The sequence below is a fragment of the Acanthaster planci genome, linkage group LG18, assembly GCF_054643075.1.
Source record: "Acanthaster planci isolate LZ-2023a linkage group LG18, COTS_SCS, whole genome shotgun sequence".
Lineage (NCBI taxonomy): Eukaryota > Metazoa > Echinodermata > Asteroidea > Valvatida > Acanthasteridae > Acanthaster > Acanthaster planci.
In genome coordinates this window covers 12,129,701-12,151,974 of record NC_141794.1, presented here as the reverse complement: position 1 = coordinate 12,151,974, position 22,274 = coordinate 12,129,701, and the positions used below count along the sequence as shown (strand labels likewise).

The 22,274-nt window shown below is 40.4% G+C and overlaps 2 protein-coding genes across 3 annotated transcripts; one reads left to right on the top strand and one right to left on the bottom strand.

Annotated features, from left to right (window-relative positions):
* Positions 1-125: 125 nt before the first annotated feature.
* Positions 126-11,650, top strand: LOC147796240 (uridine-cytidine kinase-like 1). Of its 2 annotated transcripts, XM_087148582.1 has the most exons (17): positions 126-279; positions 1,313-1,512; positions 2,012-2,118; positions 2,537-2,662; positions 3,077-3,121; positions 3,270-3,341; positions 3,515-3,704; positions 3,829-3,890; positions 4,365-4,381; positions 4,576-4,674; positions 4,937-5,030; positions 5,134-5,193; positions 5,573-5,593; positions 8,354-8,476; positions 9,847-10,012; positions 10,517-10,615; positions 10,887-11,650. In XM_087148582.1, exons 1-17 carry the CDS (start codon positions 245-247, stop codon positions 10,916-10,918), a joined length of 1,548 nt encoding a protein of 515 aa, XP_087004708.1. In that variant the 5' UTR covers positions 126-244; the 3' UTR covers positions 10,919-11,650. The 2 variants fall into 2 exon arrangements, with proteins under 2 accessions (XP_087004708.1, XP_087004709.1); XM_087148583.1 differs by lacking the exon at positions 5,573-5,593.
* On the bottom strand, positions 11,384-19,877 carry LOC147796239 (uncharacterized). The gene is made up of 13 exons (XM_087148584.1): positions 19,655-19,877; positions 19,135-19,211; positions 18,214-18,334; positions 17,269-17,362; positions 16,958-17,095; positions 16,406-16,515; positions 15,924-16,019; positions 15,582-15,665; positions 15,103-15,229; positions 14,601-14,706; positions 13,535-13,717; positions 13,136-13,210; positions 11,384-12,770 (listed from the first exon to the last, which is right to left on the bottom strand). The coding sequence occupies exons 1-13, from the start codon at positions 19,740-19,742 to the stop codon at positions 12,687-12,689; spliced, it is 1,383 nt and encodes a 460-aa protein (XP_087004710.1). The 5' UTR covers positions 19,743-19,877; the 3' UTR covers positions 11,384-12,686.
* Between the last annotated feature and the right edge of the window lie 2,397 nt (positions 19,878-22,274).

The following is a 22,274-nucleotide window of genomic DNA, read 5'->3' as shown; positions in this document are numbered from 1 at the left end:
CTCAACAAAATAGCTAGTTTTCCTTGAAAAAAATTTAAATATTGCAGTCATAATTAGACGTAAGTTATGGATTCTTTCAAAAATTCTCTACGGTATTTCACTACAATGTAGGGGGTTCTCGATAGTGGTAGATTCCGAAATCATGGCGGATATAAATTCTATCGGCGATGCATACGCATGGTGCCGGACCAGCAGTTGGGGAAAGTGTTCATAAGCACACGTACTCGTCAACGATCAACGCGGGATGGAAAGGCCGCGATCCGGTAGTTCACAGAGCAGGTAAATCGACGATCTTCTAAGTAACCAAATTTTGTGGAATATTTTATTAGATATAAATCGTTGAATTCGGGAGGGAGTAGATCTACTGAAGCCTAGGGCGTCTCGGAAGTGTGCTATTTTGGGTGCTAGCGCCGTGGACATTCCACGGACATAACGACTTAGGCCCAGGCCTTTAGAATGAGTGTGAGCTAATGAGTATGACCACATGACGACGGATTGGACGGGGTATGGAGCTGACGACCATGACCGCCTGATCATGTCCTCGTACCCCAGAGCTGTGGTACGGTATGCAGGTACATGTATGGGGTCCGACGTCTCCCACGAGGCGGACGTCGGGCCCAAACTACACATGACACAGTTATGCATTTGTTCTGGGGGCAGTCATCATGTTCATCCATAATGGGGTACTTAATCTACGCTTAGGCCTTACTTAGGCAGGGCATGGCCATATGGGGGCTGGCTTTTTTTGGGGTTAGGTCTGTCAGTGACTGTCATTTGTATTCCATCGTGTTCATGGAGCTTGGACTTGAAGTTGGAGGAAATCCATTCTGTTACTAAGAAAAAACTCTACCTACCTGTCTACCAATGACCATTGTGCCGTGGATGTCTACATCATACTTGTCATAGTACATGTTTTTAACCCCACCGGCCAAGCTTCTGCAAGGAGAGTATTACTCCCTGCTACTTGAATGGGACCATGGAGCATGGTGGGGGATGGGTAGATTTGTTCCATCCATTTGACAGCAAAAGGTTAACAGCTTCACTCATGTTAAAGATTCACACGTGTACTATGTTTTTATCTGTTGTCAAAACACTTGCAGAAATTTTAAACCATTGGGGAATGCTGTTAACATGACTGGCCCCTAACTGTGTTTTTTGTCAATATACAACCAACATATAAACCTTAAAAGTTGGGTCATAGTGTTGTTTTTGTTCAGGTAATGCTGATCAGGCAAAATCATCTAGAAAGATACGGTAGACGTTACTTGTGAAAGTTTCAGTTCCATACTGTGTTTTACTGTTAAACTGATAGTGCCAGCAGCAATGACGACACTTTTGACAGTAGCATAGGCTCCATCCCTAGTTCACCATCCAAGACACGCCAGCGAACGACGTCAACAGGTACCATGCCGTCAAACGTCCTGAAAACCACAAAGAATCGGACGATCTACACCGCCGGTCGGCCACCGTGGTACGACTCACACGGCGATTTGAAAGAAGCATTTGTCATCGGTAGGCTACTTGTTGTGTGTATCTTTTTGCCCGTGTCAGGGGAGGGGGGATGCTGTGTACATCTGTTCTTGATTTGAATTTTGATTCATGTGGGACTGCGCGGCCAACACATTTCAAAATAGACAGGGGGGAATTCAACTTTTTCCAAACTGTCCATCAGTAAAACTTGTAAATGTTTTTGGTAGGGATTTATTTCTACACTCTAGGATAAACGTATTACTCAGGAAAGAGAATATTGAGGGACTAATAACCAAAACAAAAGAAAATGCAATGCACAGGCATGCCCTTGGAATAAAGTGTCAACAGTTAATGGAGGTCATTGCTACAGTTCTCAACTTTAAATCGAGTTTTGTGACTCTACGCTGTGAGTGGATATTGGACTTTATGAATTGAAACAGTGAAAGTAATATGTGTAAATCATTCTGTTCCTGGTTGCGCAGCGGGCACATATATTTTGAGTTTTTAAATCAGCATTGGAACATTTCTTTTCTGTCGGCAGGCTTGTGTGGTGGTAGTGCCTCTGGTAAGACCACCGTAGCCAACCGGATCATCGAGGCACTAGATGTATCCTGGGTCAGCCTGCTATCTCTGGATTCATTCTATAAAGTAAGTAACCGCGGGGATAAATCAGATACTCTGCCCCCCCTCCACTATTTAGAAGTGATTGGTGTCCTTGCAACTAACTGATGGTTGAGTCCATGTGAACCATTGAGCATCCTAGTAATTGACTTTCCATTCGATTGAACATTTGAAAATGTCAGGTTACCTCAAAAGCAGGCTGGGGATTCTTCACGAACAGAATGACCGTGGTGGTGTTTTGTGTATACATTTACCAGTTAATTAGAAAAAAGAACTTCTGACGTACAACTTCTAACGCAATTCTTAAGATGCCTTTAAATTGTTTCCAAAGAATACTTTGTAAAATATAAATATTAATGAGGTTGGAATAGCGCTCAATAATAAAACGCCACAATTTTGGATCCCCTAAAAGAGGGATGGATTGATCTGTTTGGTACGGTTGCAGGTATTGAATGAAGAACAACATCAGAGAGCAGCTGAAAATGAGTACAATTTCGATCACCCAGATGCCTTCGACTACGACTTGGTCATACAGACACTCAAGAATTTGAAGGAAGGAAAGTGCGTTGAGGTAACAGAAAGAAAGCCTGTTCAGCATTGTTACTTGATTTCCGTTAGTCCAGTTATTTTCAATTTCTTCACGGGTCCAATCAGCAGTGTGCTGTACATTCTTATCGTAGAGTGCACATTTAGGTCAGCAATTGAACACTGGGTGTCTGAAAATGAAAGGTGCATTACCCTCCAATGATTTGAACAATAAAATCCTGTCACAAAATCCAGTCACTTGTGTAGAATACTTGAGAGGAAGGATTCATTCTAAAGTCAGGGTATTCAGGGCACTGAGGAAGTCTGAGATGCCTCTCTGCCATGAAAACTATGTTTCAGTGGTGTCATTTTTTTAAAACACCATTACAATCCACTTGTTAACTTTACTAGCATTTTTGTATGGTTCAAGTCATTGAAGAAAGATCTCTGGTTTTTCCAGGTTCCAATTTATGACTTCACAACTCACGCAAGGAGAAAGGAAAAGGTAAGATGTGCCTGTGTTTTGGGAAGTTCTGTAGATGCTGGATTTAAGAATTTTGTTAGAGTATCATCAGGTAGTTTGTTCTTTTGTGTCCATTCATCTACACGTACGTACTCCTCAAATTCTATTTCGTGTTCTTTTTTCCCCTCAGAAAGCCATCTATGGAGCCAATGTCATCATTTTTGAGGGCATTTTGTCGTTTGCAAAGAAAGAGCTCGTAGATGTAAGTATAGGTTTTCCATGTGGAAATGAAAAAATAACATTTTAATCTTGATTTAAAGTGCCTTCTTGTAACAAAGAGACTGTTGTTTTGAGAAGCCAACTGACAATATCTGAACTGTCTCTGTATTTAAAAGAATTCAATCAGAGCGATTCTAATCTGATTTCTACACCTAGCTCATGGACTTGCGGATATTCGTGGACACAGACTCAGATATCCGACTGGCAAGGCGGCTACGACGTGACATCTCCGAAAGAGGGCGCGAGATCGAGGGCGTCCTGAAACAGTATAATAAATTTGTCAAGCCGTCGTTTGAGCAGTTCATCGAACCAGCGATCCAACATGCGGACATTGTTGTACCAAGGGGTAAGGTTTATATCCTCCATTTTGAAATTTAGCTGCTTCAAGAGATTTAGAATGAGAAGAGATGAAACGTACTCCAACATTTCGTGGCCTTCAACGTTTGAAAATTTGCCGTTTTATTCCTCAGGTGCGGAGAATGATGTTGCAATGGAGTTGATTGTTCAACATGTACATGATCAGCTTGAAAAGGTAAATATACATAGAACAATTTTCCAAAGAAAATGGAGCAAATTGCTTTGTAATTTTGTTTGTTGAAGAAATTTGTCAAGGTTTTTATGTGTCGTAAATCTCTTAGCAACTCATGAATACTGACAGCTGCATTTTGAGGTAGGGTTCTGTGAAATGAAAATGTGATTGCATTAAAAATTTGGATGTCTAGGAATGTTATTAGTCAACTTGGCTTGCCTAATGCACTATTAAGGTACATTGCTTCAAAACCTATCCACCTTAGGCAGAAGCACCCCCTCATCGGTTGAAAAGAGCCACAACTCATTCATTTCACAGTCCTTTATGAACCAATGAAGTGCAATTCCCACCAAAGGAGCCTCCATTGCCAAGAAAATAGCGCCCTCTCTTGGACCTGCTCAGGGCCCATTGTGCACTGAAACTTTAGTCATCTGAGTTTCCAACCTGAATTGGACCGTTTTTCTTTTACTTTTGCAGAGAGGCTTGACATTTAGGTAAGTCAATTCAAAGTTCCCACTGTTGAATAACAATTGTCTTTGATGGTAAAGATGTCAGTTTTGTATGCAGATGAAATCATTTTCACTGCTAGACACTAAAGAGAAAATTAGATAACTTTAACGCATCAACCACCTTTGTGTGTACAGATTGCTTGGTAGTGACACAAATTTTTTTCCCCTTTTTTGGCCAGATCTAAGCTGCTCAGCGCCCATGTCAACCAACCCTTGCCAGACACGCTAACCGTGGTGGAGAACACCATACAAGTTCAAGGCCTGCATACTTTCATCAGGTATGCACGATGGTATATTGTACAGACTGAGAAGGCTTGCAATACTGTGACACGGTTTTCCTTTTTTTAAAACAGGAAGAAGTTCTTACGCTATAAAAAAAGGTTTCGTTTGTAGGGATCTTTAATTTGGGTTGTGCTCTTTATTTCTTATTTTCTCCTCGCCCAATGCTCCTGCTTGTTTGTGTGTCTGTTCATTTGTCTTTCTGTCCGTTCCTGTGTCCATTTGTTATCTTGATGCATTCGATGGAATTCTTCACAACAGGAACAAGGACACCCCTCGGGATGAGTTTATCTTCTACTCTCAGCGCCTAACAAGAATCCTTGTCGAAAGCGCACTGGCACTGTTGCCATTTGAGGTACTCAAGATTTACTTTGCCCATCGTAACGACCTTACATTATTCTCATTTCCGTTGCCATTTTTAGTTTGAACATTTCTGGTAATACTTCCCTTTTGCTCAGGACTGTGAAGTGAATACGCCTCAGAACACCATCTACAAAGGAAGGAAGTTTACAGGACGAGTAAGTCAATTTAAGTATTTCTCAAAATCACTTCCGTTTCTTCTCAAACAGAACAGTGACACCAATTGTTTTCCCCACTTTTTTTTTTGTAAAATATGACTTACTGTAAAACACATTTTATTCAAGATATTTTACTTTTCTTGTTTAAAAAAACAATCAGTCGTAGTTGATTTAAATGGTTACATTCCGACATTCTTGTTTGTATGATAATGAAGTGTGGATTAAATTGTACCTTTAATGGAACGGAATGTGAAATTAACTAGTAGTCTGTCTTTATAAAGAATTATCAGCAATACATGAATATAAACTGATATTTTCTGAGGGCATAAATTGCCAGAAATGACCTAAATTTGAATGCTCTGTTTCTTTAACTTTTCAGTCAGAAGATGGTCGTTCAAAGGTCAGTTATGACGGAGCATTGATCCATGTATTTCCTTGGTTTGCTGACTTTTTGTAAAACTGCATTTTCATGTTTTTTGATGGCCACTGTCACAACATCGTCCAACTTATGCCACGATTGGCTTTCGCCCTCTGTGAGACCACAGTTTTTTGGTGGCATGAATCTTTTCTGAAGTTTGAAAGGAGACCAAAGGTTGGGTTAGGTCCTTTTATCTGGCTAGTAAAATATTTTTTGTTTGAATAAGTTTGGTGTTTTTTTTGTAAGTTTCAGAATGTCCCAATCACTTGTAAACCGTCAAAGTTGTAAAGTAGTACTGATTGAAATAAATGAGCTTTGAAGCTTTTAATTGTGAAGGTGGCAGATTATGTAATAGGTTTCAGGAAGCACCATGCAAGGATATCTCTTTTGTGAGATAGGACCCGAGGGTACTCAATGTTTCAAATAGTAGGTTCTTTTCAGAACCATACATGCTCAAAAAACAGATATCCTTGCACGATGCTCCTGCAAATCATTTCACAAATTTGCATAATCATGGTGCCAAGTATTTTGCATATGTTGATGAAATTGTCCCGACTGGCTTCTTGTATCAGGGTTTGGTTATGATAGTCTGTTTTTAGATCTGTTCTGGGACACTTTAACCTTAACAGATCTGCATATAATTTGGTTTGCAGTACTCAGTACTACTAAAATACTAAGCAGAAGTCTGAGCCTGAAGGACCTAGCGCTACAAATTACTACTATTGGCTAGGTCGTGCATTCATAGTGCTAGAGCATTGTATGGGACATTGTCTTATCTATTGTATCTTATGGCTTCAGAGAACAATAAGGTCATGTCCTCTTACAAGTGACAGCGCTGAATACTACATTTTACTACTAAGTAGTACTTAGCAGTATCCGGGGCTGTTAGGGTGAAGTGCACAACTGCCCACTTGGGGAGCGTGATAGCATTCCTGGATGTCGCACTGGAATGGAATTAGTGTAAAAAAGTCACTCGGGTTCCAGCTACATAGGTTTAAATCATTGCAGTCAAAGTAACATGTGTCTTCTTAGCACCCATCATCTTTCACAGTTGTGCTTGTTATTGATGGAGCCACGATATTTGAGCTAAGCAAATACGCTTAGAGAATTCCAAGGTTTATACACCACCTTAGCAACGTGCATTATTTTTCACAGTTGCTATCCTCAGAAAAGTTTCATACTGACCTGTTCTGTATAGAGAGTGAAATTTCGATGCTGGTTTCTCATTCCGGTTTGCAAAATATGTCACAGTAAGTTGTGTCATTTTTGACTGAATAATGTTTTTTGAATGGGTAATTAATTGCACTGGAATTGTTACCCATTCCAAATTGAGTAAGGTAGTTTTGGGCTAAATTAGGGACTGTTGACATAAATATTCAGCACCGGGGAAGTTTGACAGCCGTTACATTGTTACATATTGCGTAAGCAGTGCCTTAGTTAGCATTGCATTGCTTTTTTTCCCAAAGTGAGACTCCTGAATACAATTTAGAAGTTTAATGAGGTGTCATCATAATTTTTTCCCTATTATCTTGTTCAATGGAGCCATGTAGAGCTTTACATCCAGCTGCAGCCTCTGGGGGTAATTTCATAGAGCTGCTTAATCACAAAATTTGCTCAAGCGCGAGAAAACCTTGCTTGATAAATCAGGTAACCAGCCAAAACCCCATGTGATGTATATTGTTATGAGATTGTATTTAGCTGTTTTGGTTAGCATGACAATCAGATAGAGTTTGAGCTGGTAACCTTTGTTTATTAAGCAAATTTTTTTCCCGCCAAGTTTTTTCCCGCTTTAGCATATTTTGTGCTTAAGCAGCTCCATGAAATTGGCGCCAGGCTGTCGTTTTGCTGTGATTGTTCATAGCATTTGTGGTTTGTTTTTTTAACTATTTTGCTGTTTTTCATGAAGCTTCAAACGAATATCATGCTTTTGATTCCTTACTGACACATTTTGCTAGTATCCAAAGTGATAATTTGAAGTTCTGCAGTCGCAGGTTAATTTGTTGAAGTACATGTAAGTGTCTGAATTTGTTGTTGCGGTGCGGTGTGGTTGTTGAGATGTCTGAAGACCACACAAGACCCCACAGGCCACAGCAACACAAGACCGTCAGTCTGAATACGGGCGAGTTTGGAATGCATTGGCCAATCACAATGTACACAATCTGTTGACCTAGTGTGCATTTGGAAAGGGTCGACGGATTTCGTCTGTTGTGATTGGCCAACGCTTTGCAAACTCTTGGAGGTGCACTATTGTGAATCGCCCGTATTGCAACAAAAGCACTCCTTGGTCACTGTTCACCCCGCTGCTTGTGAGTGGCCTTATGAATGGTGTTTTGCATGGTCTTTTGTCTTGTCTTTGGATGATCTCGACTGCAATACTATGGCAGTGTGGAGTAACATTTAATGAAAAGACTTGCATTGTACTTTGCAGAATTATTTGAGATCAATCATTCATCCCTCTGACTTTCATGCTGGATTTTAAGATGAATTTTAGGCTTGTGTAGTTTTTCAAGCAGAACTTTTGAAAACTGTGTTTGCTGTTATACAACTCCTAGCATGCTAATTTTGCACTGAAATTGTAGTTCATGTTTGTCCAGAATATAAGCAGCATATTTCTTGCTAATAGTTTGCTCTCGATGTGAATTTCATTTTGGGCATTATGGTGTCTCGCCCCAAACGTTTTATGCAGGACTACAACAAATGCATGTGTGTTCAGTCTTGTTAACATTTCCCTTTTTGTTTCAGCTCTGTGGCGTTTCTGTACTGAGAGCTGGTGAAGTCATGGAGCCTGCTTTGTGCGACGTTTGCAAAGATATTCGGTTGGGGAAAATTCTCATCCAAACAAATCTTGACACTGAAGAACCAGAGGTAACTACATATGTAAAATTTCATGTTTTCACTTCAAGCCCAATCTTTCCAAGACCCTTCAAAACCTTTTAAAGACCAAGTTTTGAAAGTAAACTATTATTGTGTTTAGTGTGTAATAAATCTTATATTCATTACCAAATCGTCTGTATTGCATCTACATTTTTTTGTAATTTTGCCGAAAGTTTTGAACAGTGTCTTTTGAGTTTTATGAAAAATTTCCACTATCTGACCACTGGTGGCACTTTTGAGAAACAAAATTTGTATGATGCAATACTGGAGAAAATATTGAAACTGGTATCCGTGGCACAACTGGTTCCGCTACAAATGAACATGGAGCTACATGTGCTTGCACTGCGTAGTGGGGATCAATCTGTGTGCCATGTCTTCTGTGCTGCATTATCGCTTTTCCATCAAGAGTTTGTGCTCCTTTCTTCGTGATTTACAATAATGCTGAAATCGTGTGTCATTGGTGGGTTTACTAGAAATTTTGGGATTGAAATTCTTCGAGTTTCCGAAGAATGAGAGCATTCTTCAAGTTCGTGCTGTCGTCCGCAGCTACGCCTGCTTTGCATGCCTAAAGTGCACGCACTGTGGTATTTACTCTCCATGGTAGTACATCACAAAAATCAATACTCATTAGATGCTAATGAGTGATGATGACACATCCATTTGTTTTACAATACCAGACTCGCAGGGAAAATGAGTACAAAAACTGTTTTTTTTATTTACACAAAAATTTGTGTTGCAAGGGAGATATTGATATGTGCCACTTTTATTAGACTTGGCTCTTCTGAATTAGATTCAATATGAGGAAAGTTAGCATCGTTGGAGTTGGTCTTTAAGGGATCGAGGCAGAAAAGGCCCGGTCACCTTTACTTTGCATGGGGATTAATGCCTCTTGAAAATACAGTGCAAAGAGTGTGCCTTTGGTTTCTTGCACGGTGAAGGATTTTCCAAGATTCAGCAAAGTTCCAAGCAAAAATGTAATAGGGAATTCGGCAGATCATAAAACCAAAAAACTTAACTCGCCCAGATTTTTAAGGGGGAAGAGGAAGCCTTTTGAAGTCTTTTTAAAGATGAACAAATGTTTTTTTTCTGACATCACAGGAGTCTAAAGGGGCTACACCCTGTTCAACAGTTCAAATGAAATGTAACAATACTCTGCATAGTTGAAACCCCCCCCCTCAAAAAAATGAAAACCGCCAGGGAAAAAGAATTGGGTGGGTAGAGTTGTGGGTTTTTTTGTTTTGTTTTGTTTTGGTTTTAGGTCCTGAAGTCAGTCAGGCTTGACGAAAAAAAAATAAATCCGTTTTGAAACCCATACCAGCTTCGGTTCATCTACATTAAATGTGCATCTATTCTCTGCATAGCTCCATTACCTTCGGCTTCCTAAGGAGATTGAGAAGGATCATGTGATCCTGATGGATGCTACCGTGGCAACAGGAGCGGCGGCCATGATGGCAATCAGGGTACTGCTGGATCATGATGTTCCTCAAGAGAACATCATGCTGCTGTCTCTACTCATGGCAGAATCGGGTATGTCTTTTCAGAAAAGGCTGATCTGAAATTTCAGTAAAAAGAATTGGGTAATCTGTAATCGGAGAGTTTTAACTTTGATATGTTTGCTCATGATTGTGCTCCAACCTAGCAAAATGAGCCACAAGTGGCCAGCGCCATTTTTAAGTTTACAGGTTTTTAAACAAATCTTGCACAGTGGAAATTAAAAAGAATTCTAACATTTCGCATCTTAATGATGCCCATTTTCATCCAGATACCGGATATAGATTGAAACAGAGCTCTGTTTGCTCTTTCTAATACAAAACACAATAACTGAAAACAGCCTTAAGACTTATTTTGTGGGATCCTGTCATTTTTTTTCTTCGTCTAGGGCTAGGTCTTTTCCAGTTGCAAAAACATTGACAAATGCTGATAATAGACCTAGCCGTAGCTCTGGAATTCTGTTTTGAATTTGTGGCTATGACTTGTTTCTTTGGCTGTTTTCTTTAATAAAATCACGTTTGGGTCTTGCTGATTTGTCAGGCGTTCACACAGTTGCATATGCATTTCCCAAAGTCAAGATTGTGACGACGGCAGTGGACAAGGAGGTCAACGAAAACTTCCACATAATCCCTGGAATAGGTGAGTGAAAAATGACCTCAGAAATATGTATGGGAAAAGATGTAGATTTTGATGGCTTTTGAGAGATATCTTGGGCTTTGGTACGGGGTAATGTTCCCAAATATTGCTCTGATAATGTGGCGCAGTATATCCATGAATACAGGAGTTTCGATGACTGAATCCAACACCTTGTAAATTTGGAGCAAGGTTGGTTTTAGGTTCGGTGTTTTTATCATTCAAAATTGGGTTAATTCTCTGTGGTACTAACATTAAGTTTGTCGTCTCCTCACAGGAAACTTTGGTGACAGATACTTCGGCACATAGCTCCGGTTTACATTGGGGATCTGTCAGGTCAAAGTTCAAACTGAGGGTCATCAAACTGACAACTGCAGAGTACCAATGTTTAACATCCCCACTTTAATGTTCCATATGTCTGATGGATTTTGCTTGTGGTTCTCAAAGTGTCAGACTCAGACCTTTGGCCTTCGTCAGTTTTTGTCCTCTTTTTTACACTTTTAAAGAGTCACCTTTTCTTTGCAATTTGGTGGGAATTACAAAATATACGAAAATGTTTGAAAGCACACTTGTTTCAGTGCTTGATTTTATTTTCTGAAATTTAAAGGAACTGTTGTCCATTTTGTTCCGTTCTAATAATTGGTTTAACTCATTCATTAAAACTTGACAACCAAATACAGGCAAAGCGATGTTTTCTGAGAAAAAAATTAGTTGAACAAAGTTGTTACATTAATTATGTGTTTAACACAAATAAGAGATTCTGCACAAAGTGGATACTTGTTTTCATTCAAAAGTTAATTTAATGAAAGATCGTGGATAATTAATAAAAATCAGATACTGAATTATAAGAGAAATATAAACTGACACATCCAAAAATCTAAAATGTTCACGCAGTTTGTTGAGAATTGCAATTCAGTTATTGGCTTTCTGAGAAGACAGGTATGTCATATCCAAAAATAGCACTAATAATATTCTGTTTTTAATAGTCTAAGTCTTTTATTTTGTAAATAACACAAAAATATTAAAAGATGCTTTAAACATTTACCTTGCAGTTGACTGTTATGTGCTGTAAATATCTCCAAAACCGAAAAGGTTTCAGTTATTTTATCATGTTGCAGCAAAAAAGGAGGAAAATATGCAAATCCCTGTACAAAATGAAGAGTTGCCCCATTGCCCAGACGTGAGCGTAATAAATGGAACAACTTCCAACCACGAGATTATAAAATTAGTGGCTGTGGTTTACTGTAGTGTTGCAGTTTGGATTTATTGTAGCTCTCTTTTTGTTCAACTCTGATCTGAGGGTGCAGTTCCAATTGCATAGAATCAATTGCATTCAGCATAATTAGACTCAAAGATAAAGTGTATAACAACTTTTCCCTCATCAGTTTGGACATCCATGTATTATCAATTCTCCCGAGGGTCCCATGCACAACATACAACTAAAAACAACTACCTGTTTGGATTCTAACCACTAAAAAAAAATGAGTACATAGAAAATAAAGGCAATTAATTTATTTGGATAGTAATGGCTAGAATTGCTGGTATCACGGGCAAGACTGATATAAAGAAGAAATGATCATAATCTGGGTAATACTATTACCAATGCGAATACCTAGTAGTATATCTTTCCCTACTCACAGATTTATCAATTTTATTGCGCCTGATTTGTTGCTAACTTGGCCCCATGAGAACCTGACAAACCCTCAGAATCTTGAATGCCTTGTCAGAACTACAACGCCCACTGACAGACATTCTTAACTGTCGGGATTTATTCAGGTAGACACTTTCATTGATATCTTTAACAATGACCCAGTTCGGTATTCCAACAGGGTATGCCCAAATAGAAGTGTGTTCGAGGCTGGCTATTTGGGAACAGTAGAACGCATGCACAGTTGTCTGTCAGAAATGCCGTGCGCCAACTCATGCATGTGTCGTTCTGAAAAGACTGTCTTTTTGAAATACCAGACTGGCTCATTCACACAATATTGCAAGTATTGGCCTTGTTCAGTGGCTTTTGATTTAAACACCTGTCGTGATTACCAATTGTGCTGGAGCACGCTGCATTCTTCGTCAGTGCTTACACATAGTGGTTGAGGACACACTCGTACTTCTCCTGTTCACCCGAGATTTGAGATGGAGCTCCATGCTTCTTTACATAGTCCTGCAAACAATATATAATATGTCTTCGTCGACAGCTTTCCTCTTGGCATATTAGCACTACATCAATAGTAGTTCTTTCAACAGCATTTTTTCCACGCGATAAAAATTCTAAAGCTAACAGTCTTGACTCCTCCAATTTCCGTATGATTTTTCACACTCCAGGGGGTCAGGGTTAATATCTGGTGATTTTGCTCCTTTTATACCTCCAACTATCCGCCATCTCATAACCTATTTTTATTAATGCCTCGGAGCTATAACTATCAAACCTTCAAGATAGGTTTTGATGACTCAAACTACAAGCCGGGGAGCAGGACCAACAGAAAGAGGGTTGATGGATCTCAAGCAACAGTTGAACGATTTTTTTACCTCACACTCTTCCAGTGTAGCTGTCCCTGTTTCAATCTTTGCACCGATACCCTCCTTGAAGCTGCTGTAACGGTCCTAAAATTTGGAAGAATTCATTTGATTCTCAAATTAAGCATTCAATAACTGAACCCTCGAAGTAATGAAATGTAGCCCTTCTTAGTCTAATAAATCAGTCAAGCTAACCTGTTCCTCACAGGCCTGCCACATATATAGCTGTCTCTTATGACCTAAATCTTGCATTGCCGCAAGTTCTATAAGAATCCATGCACTATCCCAAGTTCTGTTACAAGGCACCACTAACAAGGAAAGTAAAAAAACTACACTAAACTATCAGACATGGATGAGGCTTGGGAACATCCCCTGCACCCACAAACTGCCGAAGTCAAGGACGTTCTTTACCTCCACCATTTTGGCCATGGCTCCTTCGGCCACCAGTTTGACCGCGCAGCGCAGGCCCCTGGCAAAGGAATCTATGGCACCGATGTGAGCGATGAACATGTCCTGGAGATTGGTGGATTCGCGGCGGACTTTGGCATCGAAGTTGAGGCCTCCCGGCTTGAGCCCACCCTGCTCAATAACAGCCTGGAACACATGAGAGGAAACCGCCTCAGGTATGCAGTCAAGACCATCATGAGACCAGATACAAGACCAGTCACAAGTAACAGGGTGAACAATGACAAAGGAAGGCTTTTGTTGCAGTTCATTAAAATAGCTTCAGACGAGAGCTCTTGAACTTGTGTTGGTCTTGTAGGGTCCTGTGATGGTAATCAGGACTAAAACAGTGAATAACCTTTTGCTAACATATCCTCTTAAAATCTACCTTCTTCCAATTTTGATCCAGCATACTCAATACTCTTGTTGGTACAGTTCTGAAAATGCTTCCACCCACTTACATAGGATTCTACACTTGGAAGTTACCACACACGATAAATATTTTGAAAGTGAAACGACAAATCTCAATTGACAATTTGGAATTAAAAACTACCATTAGTATACAATGTACAGAGCAACTGTCAATCCTTTGAACTGTCATGTCAAGTGAGCATGGATCGTTAGTATAAATGAAGTATTGTATAGACTAATTTGAGAAGATGCCATGACTGCTGTGGCAATGCACTTGACCTGCTTGGGCATTACGCAAATAACGCCACTCTACCAGTTGACGCGCATGTAACGTGCACGTACCACCTGTCCACGAGCATTGTGTCACCGCAGTAATGGCTTCTAATTCTGGTTGTCCAATTACACTAAGGGGCAGCACAGACATCTGGGAGTTTCCCAAAATTGCGGGTGGAGCTGGTAAAACAACTGCAGCGAGTGCGCGTGTATGGACTGATCAAAGGAAAGATTGCGTAACCCGATCCTCGGACTGGCTGATGCATGCGTACGTCACCACGGTCTCTGTTTTCACCGGCGCATCACCTGCCATTTTGCGAGAATCCCGGATGTCCACCCTGCCCCATACCTTCATGACAAGTGTAGTGTCTCGGATGTCCATCGGGAACTGGTCGGTATCCCACCCTAGGTCAGGGGAACCAGTGTTGGAATCCACAGAACCAAGCATTCCAAACCTGCAGGCCATGGATCATGGAGAGAAATAATTTTTTTGAACAGGCACTACTGCAGCATGGGTGTCCCCGAAAACAGGACACAAAATGGCTTTCCGTGCACCTGTGTATGTGAAGTTGAGCACAGGACAGCATGTGAATCTGAATTAATGCATGTAATACACTTGAGTGCATTTTCATCAAATACCATATTTTTCCCATCAAACTTCTGACGTGAGGACGTGAGCTTCCAAAGTTACTCTACTGAAATCTCTCAGACCTAGTCTGTGTCCAAATGGCTTGGCTACCGCTGCCAATAGCGCAGTGGCTGATGGAAGCCACTAGCTAGCGGCTGACAGCCATATCCCATAGACGTGTATGAGTTGCAGTCGCAGCCTGTTAAGTAGGACATGGACTTACTTGGAAGCCAACACAATGTCGTGCTCATATGGGTGGCCAGCCAGCATCGTGTGGTTAGGCTCAACGTTGATCTTGAAGTCATCGGCTAGCCCGAAGTGTTGAAGGAATCCGATAACGGTCATCGCATCTGAATGAAAGGGGGGGGAGATAAGGATAAAGAAATGATGGCTCAAACCCATTCAGAGACACTCTCTCATATAGACTGACACACATGCACCTGTAGTTATATTTGTTTGTGTGGGTAGTAATGCTTTCGTTTTGACTTAATTTCCAGTTAGTCAAGTTTGATGGAGTTGGGTGTGGGAAATTGAAGGGTTTGGAATGAAATGGTGTGGGGGGGAGCTAAGCATGAAATTAAATTCAAAGGCTGATTTGATGACCAGAATTTACTGTGGTGCTCTGCTTGTTCTCAGGTAATGCATACTCATTCAACGTCCTGTTTTAAAAGCAATTATCCCTTAGGATACCGATTAGCTTACCATAGTCATATTGATGTCTGGTTGGTTCCTTAGGCTTTGGCTCAATCAGCAGCTGGCCCTCAAAGCCAATCTTCTTCTTGTAATCTGTAAAATTGAATATAGAAGCTACGTAAAAATTCTTGAAAGACAAATTAAAATTCTGCAGCAAAGCAAAAGGCAATTATGTATTCCAAATAAGTCAAGAATGTTGGAATGTTGCTCCAATCAACAATAAATGCTACGACTAGTTCATATCGGCATTTGTACCTTCTGCTCATAGCTGTTTATTCTTTGAATTTATTCAACGAGCGTTCTGATAAACAGATCAACAATGTCTGAAAGCAAGCAGGAACTAATACTCACCAACGGCCATCTTGAAGAAGTTGGCTGCATGGGTGAGCTCAGCGAGAACGTCGGTGTTCAGGAGACTCATATAGCCCTCACGACCACCCCAGAAGACTGAAAGATGAGACAAAATATGGGACTTCCATAACATGGCATACTTCAGAATACGGGGACATATTTATCCAACAAAATAACATAATTAAGGGCTGTGGACTACTCACAACTTTTCATCCGTAGGCTAGCTGACTGAAGTTTACAATATATCTAAATGTGAGTATATGTAATGTTACTCATTTGAGTAATAAATCATAACTTGAGTATATGTACTCTTGATTATGTGCCACATCAGTGTACAGCAGGAATTAAGCAGTGTTGTTCTGATAAAAACAAACAGAGGTCTTCATCACATAACTCCCTAAACTGAACAGTAATTGCTTTGATGAATCTCTGCTCTCAGCAACCATGTTCTTGGCAAGTTGGACGTTGACAGCAGGCCTTACCAAAGTTTTCAGCTCCGAGTTTCTTGCCGATTTCCAGTCCCTTTTTGACTTGGGCCGCAGCGTACGCAACGACATGCGCATCGGGGTTGGTTGCTGCGCCATTCATGTATCTGACCAAGGCAACATTGATTTTTTTTCACATTCACAACAACCAAAAGATGTGATTAGTCAAAATGCTCAAAAACAGAATGTCAAATCAGTACATGTTCACTTTTCCTCGCACAAAGTCTAAATTTAATCCTAACAACCTTTTCTTTCCAGACCTGCAGGATCGTCTATTCCATGACCAACTTTTTGAAATTTGGTGCGCATGTGAAGACACACATTTTGAGTAGTGGTACATATGCAAAGTTTCAATTCAATCCTTTAAATTTGATAATCTCACAATAGGAAAAGTGAACATTTCTTTGACCAATCTGTCCATGTACAAGTTTCATTAAATTGGTACCAACTCCTACTGAAGGCTCATCACGATAAAAAAAAATGCACGGTGACAATATTAAAGAAAAATTATTCTCATGCTACACCCAACCCAAGCTCTTTTCCAGTTACCTTGGATGGGAGAACAAGTTGCATGTGTTCCACAAGAGCTTTACTCCAGTGCGGGCCATCAGCTCCTTGGCCAGGTCAGTGATCTCATCCAGGTTACGGTTGGTTTCCTCCAGTGTGGCTCCCTCAGGCGCTACATCCCTGAGCAAGATAATGACAACGATCACAAACGTTCAAGACAACTGTTTTGGATTATTTTTTATCATAAGCCATGAGATATAGTGTCGTCTGTTGCAGGTACTGGCATCAAAAGAACTGAGCTCACTGTTTCAACTCGTACGCTCCAACTTGCATTAAAGTTGCAAGTAACACACCTGTCATGGAATGTCCAGTACTTGACACCCAGCTTGCTAAAGAACTCAAAGGCAGCACGCATGCGTCTCTTGGCATTTTCCATACTGTCACTGCCTACATATTACAAGGGGCCAAACAAAAATTCACAGGGTTGAGGAAGACATGAGTTTCAAATGATTGATTCGTTTATAATTTGAAACAAGCCTAGATTATGATCCTGAAGACAAATAAATACTAAGAAACAGTCTTTAGCATTCTGAGAAGTCTAACAAGACTTGAAAAAAAAATATGTGTAGGCTAGACAGGTTGGTTGAAGTTAAGCTTTAGCAGTGCCATGCATGGCAGGGATTAACATTCCGCGATGTTGATGTTGATGAATGCCATTTATGAATATGTTCAGGTGTTATTCAAGACAACAGTAAACGGGACAGTAAGCCGATAGGTGTCCCTTGCTACCAGCTCTTGCAATCTTACTCTTTTCTCCAGGTTGATACTTAAGTCAAGTTCTTATAACATTCCCTCCAAACCTCCAGTGAAGGACAAACTGTCCTTGTACTTTTTCTGAGACCAAGTTTTTGTTTTGGAAAAATTAGATCATCCTGCTTTACGGTGCTGGGGTCGAGACCATCACAAGACCTGACGTCAGACCCTTCCTAAGACCAGTCGCAAGACTGGTCATAAGTAAAGAAAAGAAAGATAACAAAAGAATGCTTTCCTTGCCATTCATTTGAAAGCTTCCGACTTGAATTCGGAATGAATTCCTGTGGGCTCTTATAATGGTCTTGTGGGGTCTTTAGATGGTCTTAAGAGGTCCTGACTACAACAATAATGCCTGTTCCTTATGTACATACAACAGAGCTAAAGACTAAAGTGAAGCATGCCTCAATTATCTTTTCGGGACAAACCCAAGAATTATAAAAGGGATGGGGAAATTATGGTAGGGTTGCAGGACAATAGGAACTGACCATCTTCCCAATGTCTCTTGATGGTGGGGGCTCCAAAGGGGTCCAGACCTACTCCCCTGAAGGTGTGCCAGTAGACGACGGAGAATCGTAACCAGTCCTCCATCGTCCGCCCATTAATGACCTGGAACAAAATGACCTGGCATTTTTATGCTGCTTCTGGACATTCTCACTAAGAAACTATTACCCAAATCTAACGCAGTGTAAACTAATGGTACTAAAATTGTTGGTCACTCCTAAAGAAGTCTGGGACTTCCAGACTCCATGCAAATACATCTCAACAAGAGAAACTTAAGTATATGGTGAGTGCACATTGATGCAAAAAGTAACTGTGTGGAGATAAACCATAGAGTAGAACCAACTGCTGGTTAGCTGTGGCCACAGAGAAAGGCTGTGTTTGTTTTGCCCAACGAATTATGTAACTCCTTCCAAGAATTATGTAACTCCTCCCAAGAATTATGTAACTCCTCAGTAAAACTGGTATCAAAGACAGTGCCTTGTTGATCTTGTGATTACCCCTGGGGCACTGACTCTTGGGGACCTGGAGGACACCTGTTGTTCAAAATGACTTGCAATGGTTAACAAAAATAAGCTGAATAGATGAGATACTTTGTAACTTTTAAATGGTATGCAAAGTAGTGGTTGCAAAGGACTGCCTTTCCTGTAAAACTTGTAGGTCTAAAAACAGTTGCAGCTCACTCCATCCAAACTTCTGATTTTCGCCAGCATGTGCACAAAAATTCACTGAACACCATCTACAGAGGCTGTTAAAAATTCATCTGTTAGCTATTCGTTTACATGGCAGTTCACGAGTAGGTAGACGAACCAAACTAAAACAACTGGAAACTAAGCTTCAACATGTCACAGCCAAGTACATGTACACATTTCATGTATTTTAACATGTTATGGTGACTTTACACATACCTCCTTAGCATTGTAATGTTTAAAACACAGCACATCGGTGGGTCCTGCATTGGGTCTGTACTCAATTTTGCTTATACCTACAAAAATATGAGAAATTTGAAAAAGTTCTTCAATATAAAATTACAAGACCACCATCCATGACTATATTAAAATTACTGTTAACATGAAGTCCACATCATACATGTATCCTGGCTATTGGCCTGAGCCTAATTGCAAAAGCAACCCTGACAAGTGACAACATTAAAGTGGAACAGTGCTGGCAAAGTAATGCTTTAGGTCTACCAACACTTTTTCTTGGACATAATGAAGCCAACAATCTCTGCACGATTTCAACATGATTGCTGCATCTCTTCCCACCTGTCATTCCGCAACCATACCACAACCATGGAGCTTGGCCTATGCACATGGCAGTGCGCGGCTGCCTAGGGACATACTGTGGTGTGCTATCATGGAGGAATATCCATGCTAGTAAGTGGTACCATAGATCATAGAGCAAGGACAGAGAGATGCACTCACTCACCCTTAAAAAACTCTGTCGAGTCTTCATGGTTTTTGGAGTCATTTTCCGCCGATAAACGGGCCCGTTTGGCCTTCGATCCTTGAGACATTGTCTTCGATCTCTTCAAGCCCGATCAAGAGCACAAGTATCATAACAAATTTACGCAACAGGACGAAGACCCACCCCCTTCTTGCCCTTGCGATCTGCAAATCCCGTACAGCTGTTTCTACCTGCTAAATGAACAGACGGTCAAAGGTCATTCGTTACTGTAACGGTGCTGTTGTAGTATTCGGACTTACTCCCTACGGAAAACTTTTGTGGATAGAAGCTGGAAATTCCATGTAGCTTTTCGAACCGTATTCCAGCGAAGACTGTTTGCGTGAAACGTCATTACGTATAACAGGCACTGTAGTAGTGCTAAATGGGAGGGGCTAACCAAAGTTGAGGGTGAAAACTTCACACACAATCCTCACCAAAAACACGGCCATAACAAATTTTCGCTCCACTTGTCTTTCCCTATACCTATTAAAATGTTTTCCTGTAGCTAAAACAGTGTGCTGTCATCTTAATATAACTCCATTACCAAGCAATTTGAGTGGTTAACAAGTAATTTAACCACGATTTAAAAAAAAATCAAGAAATTAGTGCATAGGTATAACTTCAATTGTTTATTCTGTTTGTGTTTGTAAACAATTTTCTTCAACTTGGTCAGGTACTGCAGATATATTGCAGCACTATATTTTCTCACCTGCATGCGCTGTCCTACACGCGCATTTACATACGCTGCAAAGCGGACCCTTGACCGACCGCCTGCCTGTGGTGTTAATAACTGTCAGAAATTATCCAATCCAAGTGTTCATTTAAGTTCTTCTGTCCAATTAACATCCTCGAGAAAGCTCGTTAGGCATGACGGGTATGTCGTGGACACTCATTTGCTGGCACGATGAAAAACAGAATGAATTTCTTTGTATAACTAACACCAGTTTTTAAATCAAACGTAAACAGCTTAAGTCGGTAATTTTTTTTATTTATTATTTAACTATAGGCTAAAAATAACCCACAAAAAATATATCCTTGCAGCAGAAGTCTTTTTAAAAGTTTTTGCGCATTGATAAGTCTACCTGAGTGATACGACCGCAGCAGCCGCTTTCTACCGGACCCGCCGCGGAGAAATTTCACAATTACATTAATTGCGGCAGATTTTTGTCATGTCTCACCGCGATGCACCCGGGGAATTTTGCGGCCGAGTTTCTGTATGTTTTGGTGATTTGGAATACTTATGTGTGACCACCAAGAATTATGCTTTCTGTAGACCTAACTGCGGAATAGTTTGCCGACGGAAAACATGTTTGTTTCGACAGAACCGGCAGCTTCGTTTGCTTGTTATTTGCCGCGTACAGTTTGGAACGGTGGTGAACTCCATTAAGTTAAACGTCATTTACTTGAACCGAATCGTTCGCTGGCTTTAGAGCAGCATTGCCCCAAGAATGTTTTGAGAAAGTTGGCCACATTTACTGTGCTGAGGATAACGATAAGGGAATGAACTGTGATTGACTGAACTTGAGGATGTGTCTACCAAGTAGTCCTCCTGCATGGCCTATACAACCTGTTGAACTCACTCGGCCTTGAACAGTTCAACGGATGCCTGCCAGCCATGCCTGCGCTGAGATTTCTATGAAAGAACATCTGATCTGGCAAGTTGTGGATACTGAAACCATTTCAAGACACTTGGATAATATAATGTGCTGCTTGTTACTGAATGATATCCCCAATAAATCTAGACGGCAGTTTTCAGCATCGGTAAGTTTTATTTCCTCGGAGACCTGGAGGTAAGTGGGGAAGTTCTTAGAAAATTGTTGAGTTATAAACTGATACCATGTTTTAAAAGTGGAGATGTCACCCTAATTCTGTCATCATTAGTTGTATGTACCTTCCCAAGAAATTGTTGTATCTGTTAGCCGGTTAAGTATTCACAAAGTAAAGACTTACTGTTTTTCAGGATTTACAGTGACGTTAACTATTAGATTGTTATCATGTATCGATAGCCTTAAATTATTTAAAAATGACCCGTGTTCACAGGTTGTATACAGAGAGATCACGATGAGCTGATGAGTACATGAAGTAAAACGTGTTATTATTGTCAAGTTTAAAAAAAACAGGGCAGAAGGACTGAATATGGCTGAAATGTGCAGAGGTATGTTCGGAATGTTGGCAGACTATCGGACTTATGAAGTTCTTGCTCGCTCGGCTCAAAAATGTAACACATCTGAGGAGTATACAGTGATTTAAAAAACCTTTTGTGCATTGCACAAGTACAGTGATCGATTTTTTTCAACGCTGCGTTCCACCCGTGACATTCGCTCCTTGTAATTCAATCGAGAGTCAAAATATGTACAGGTAGACGTTTGTTCTCGTCGCGTAAACAGCTGTTGACTGTCTCGGTTCTTTCTCTGTTCCACAATGCAACGGAAGAAGTTTCAGATTTGTAAAGATCGAACGCACAAGCGACAAAATAAATAAGTGAGGAGACAAGCCGGAAACACACGCCCAAGGTACATCTGTTCGATTAAAAAAAAGTAACACAATTTGATCTTAAGCCAAGTCAGTATGTTTATGGAAATTAGCAATGATATATTGGATG

Bases quoted from the DNA above. Each gene is read 5' to 3' on its own strand.
- LOC147796240 (XM_087148582.1), top strand. From the start codon at position 245: ATGGAAAGGCCGCGATCCGGTAGTTCACAGAGCAG. The intron at 4,675-4,936 runs GTATGCACGATG...TCTTCACAACAG, and splicing joins GGCCTGCATACTTTCATCAG to GAACAAGGACACCCCTCGGG. The intron at 5,594-8,353 runs GTCAGTTATGAC...TTTTTGTTTCAG, and splicing joins CAGAAGATGGTCGTTCAAAG to CTCTGTGGCGTTTCTGTACT.
- LOC147796239 (XM_087148584.1), bottom strand. From the start codon at position 19,742: ATGTCTCAAGGATCGAAGGCCAAACGGGCCCGTTTATCGGCGGAAAAT. The intron at 15,230-15,581 runs GTAAGCTAATCG...CCTTTCATTCAG, and splicing joins CAGACATCAATATGACTATG to ATGCGATGACCGTTATCGGA. The intron at 13,718-14,600 runs GTATGGGGCAGG...CATGTGTTCCAG, and splicing joins ACACTACACTTGTCATGAAG to GCTGTTATTGAGCAGGGTGG.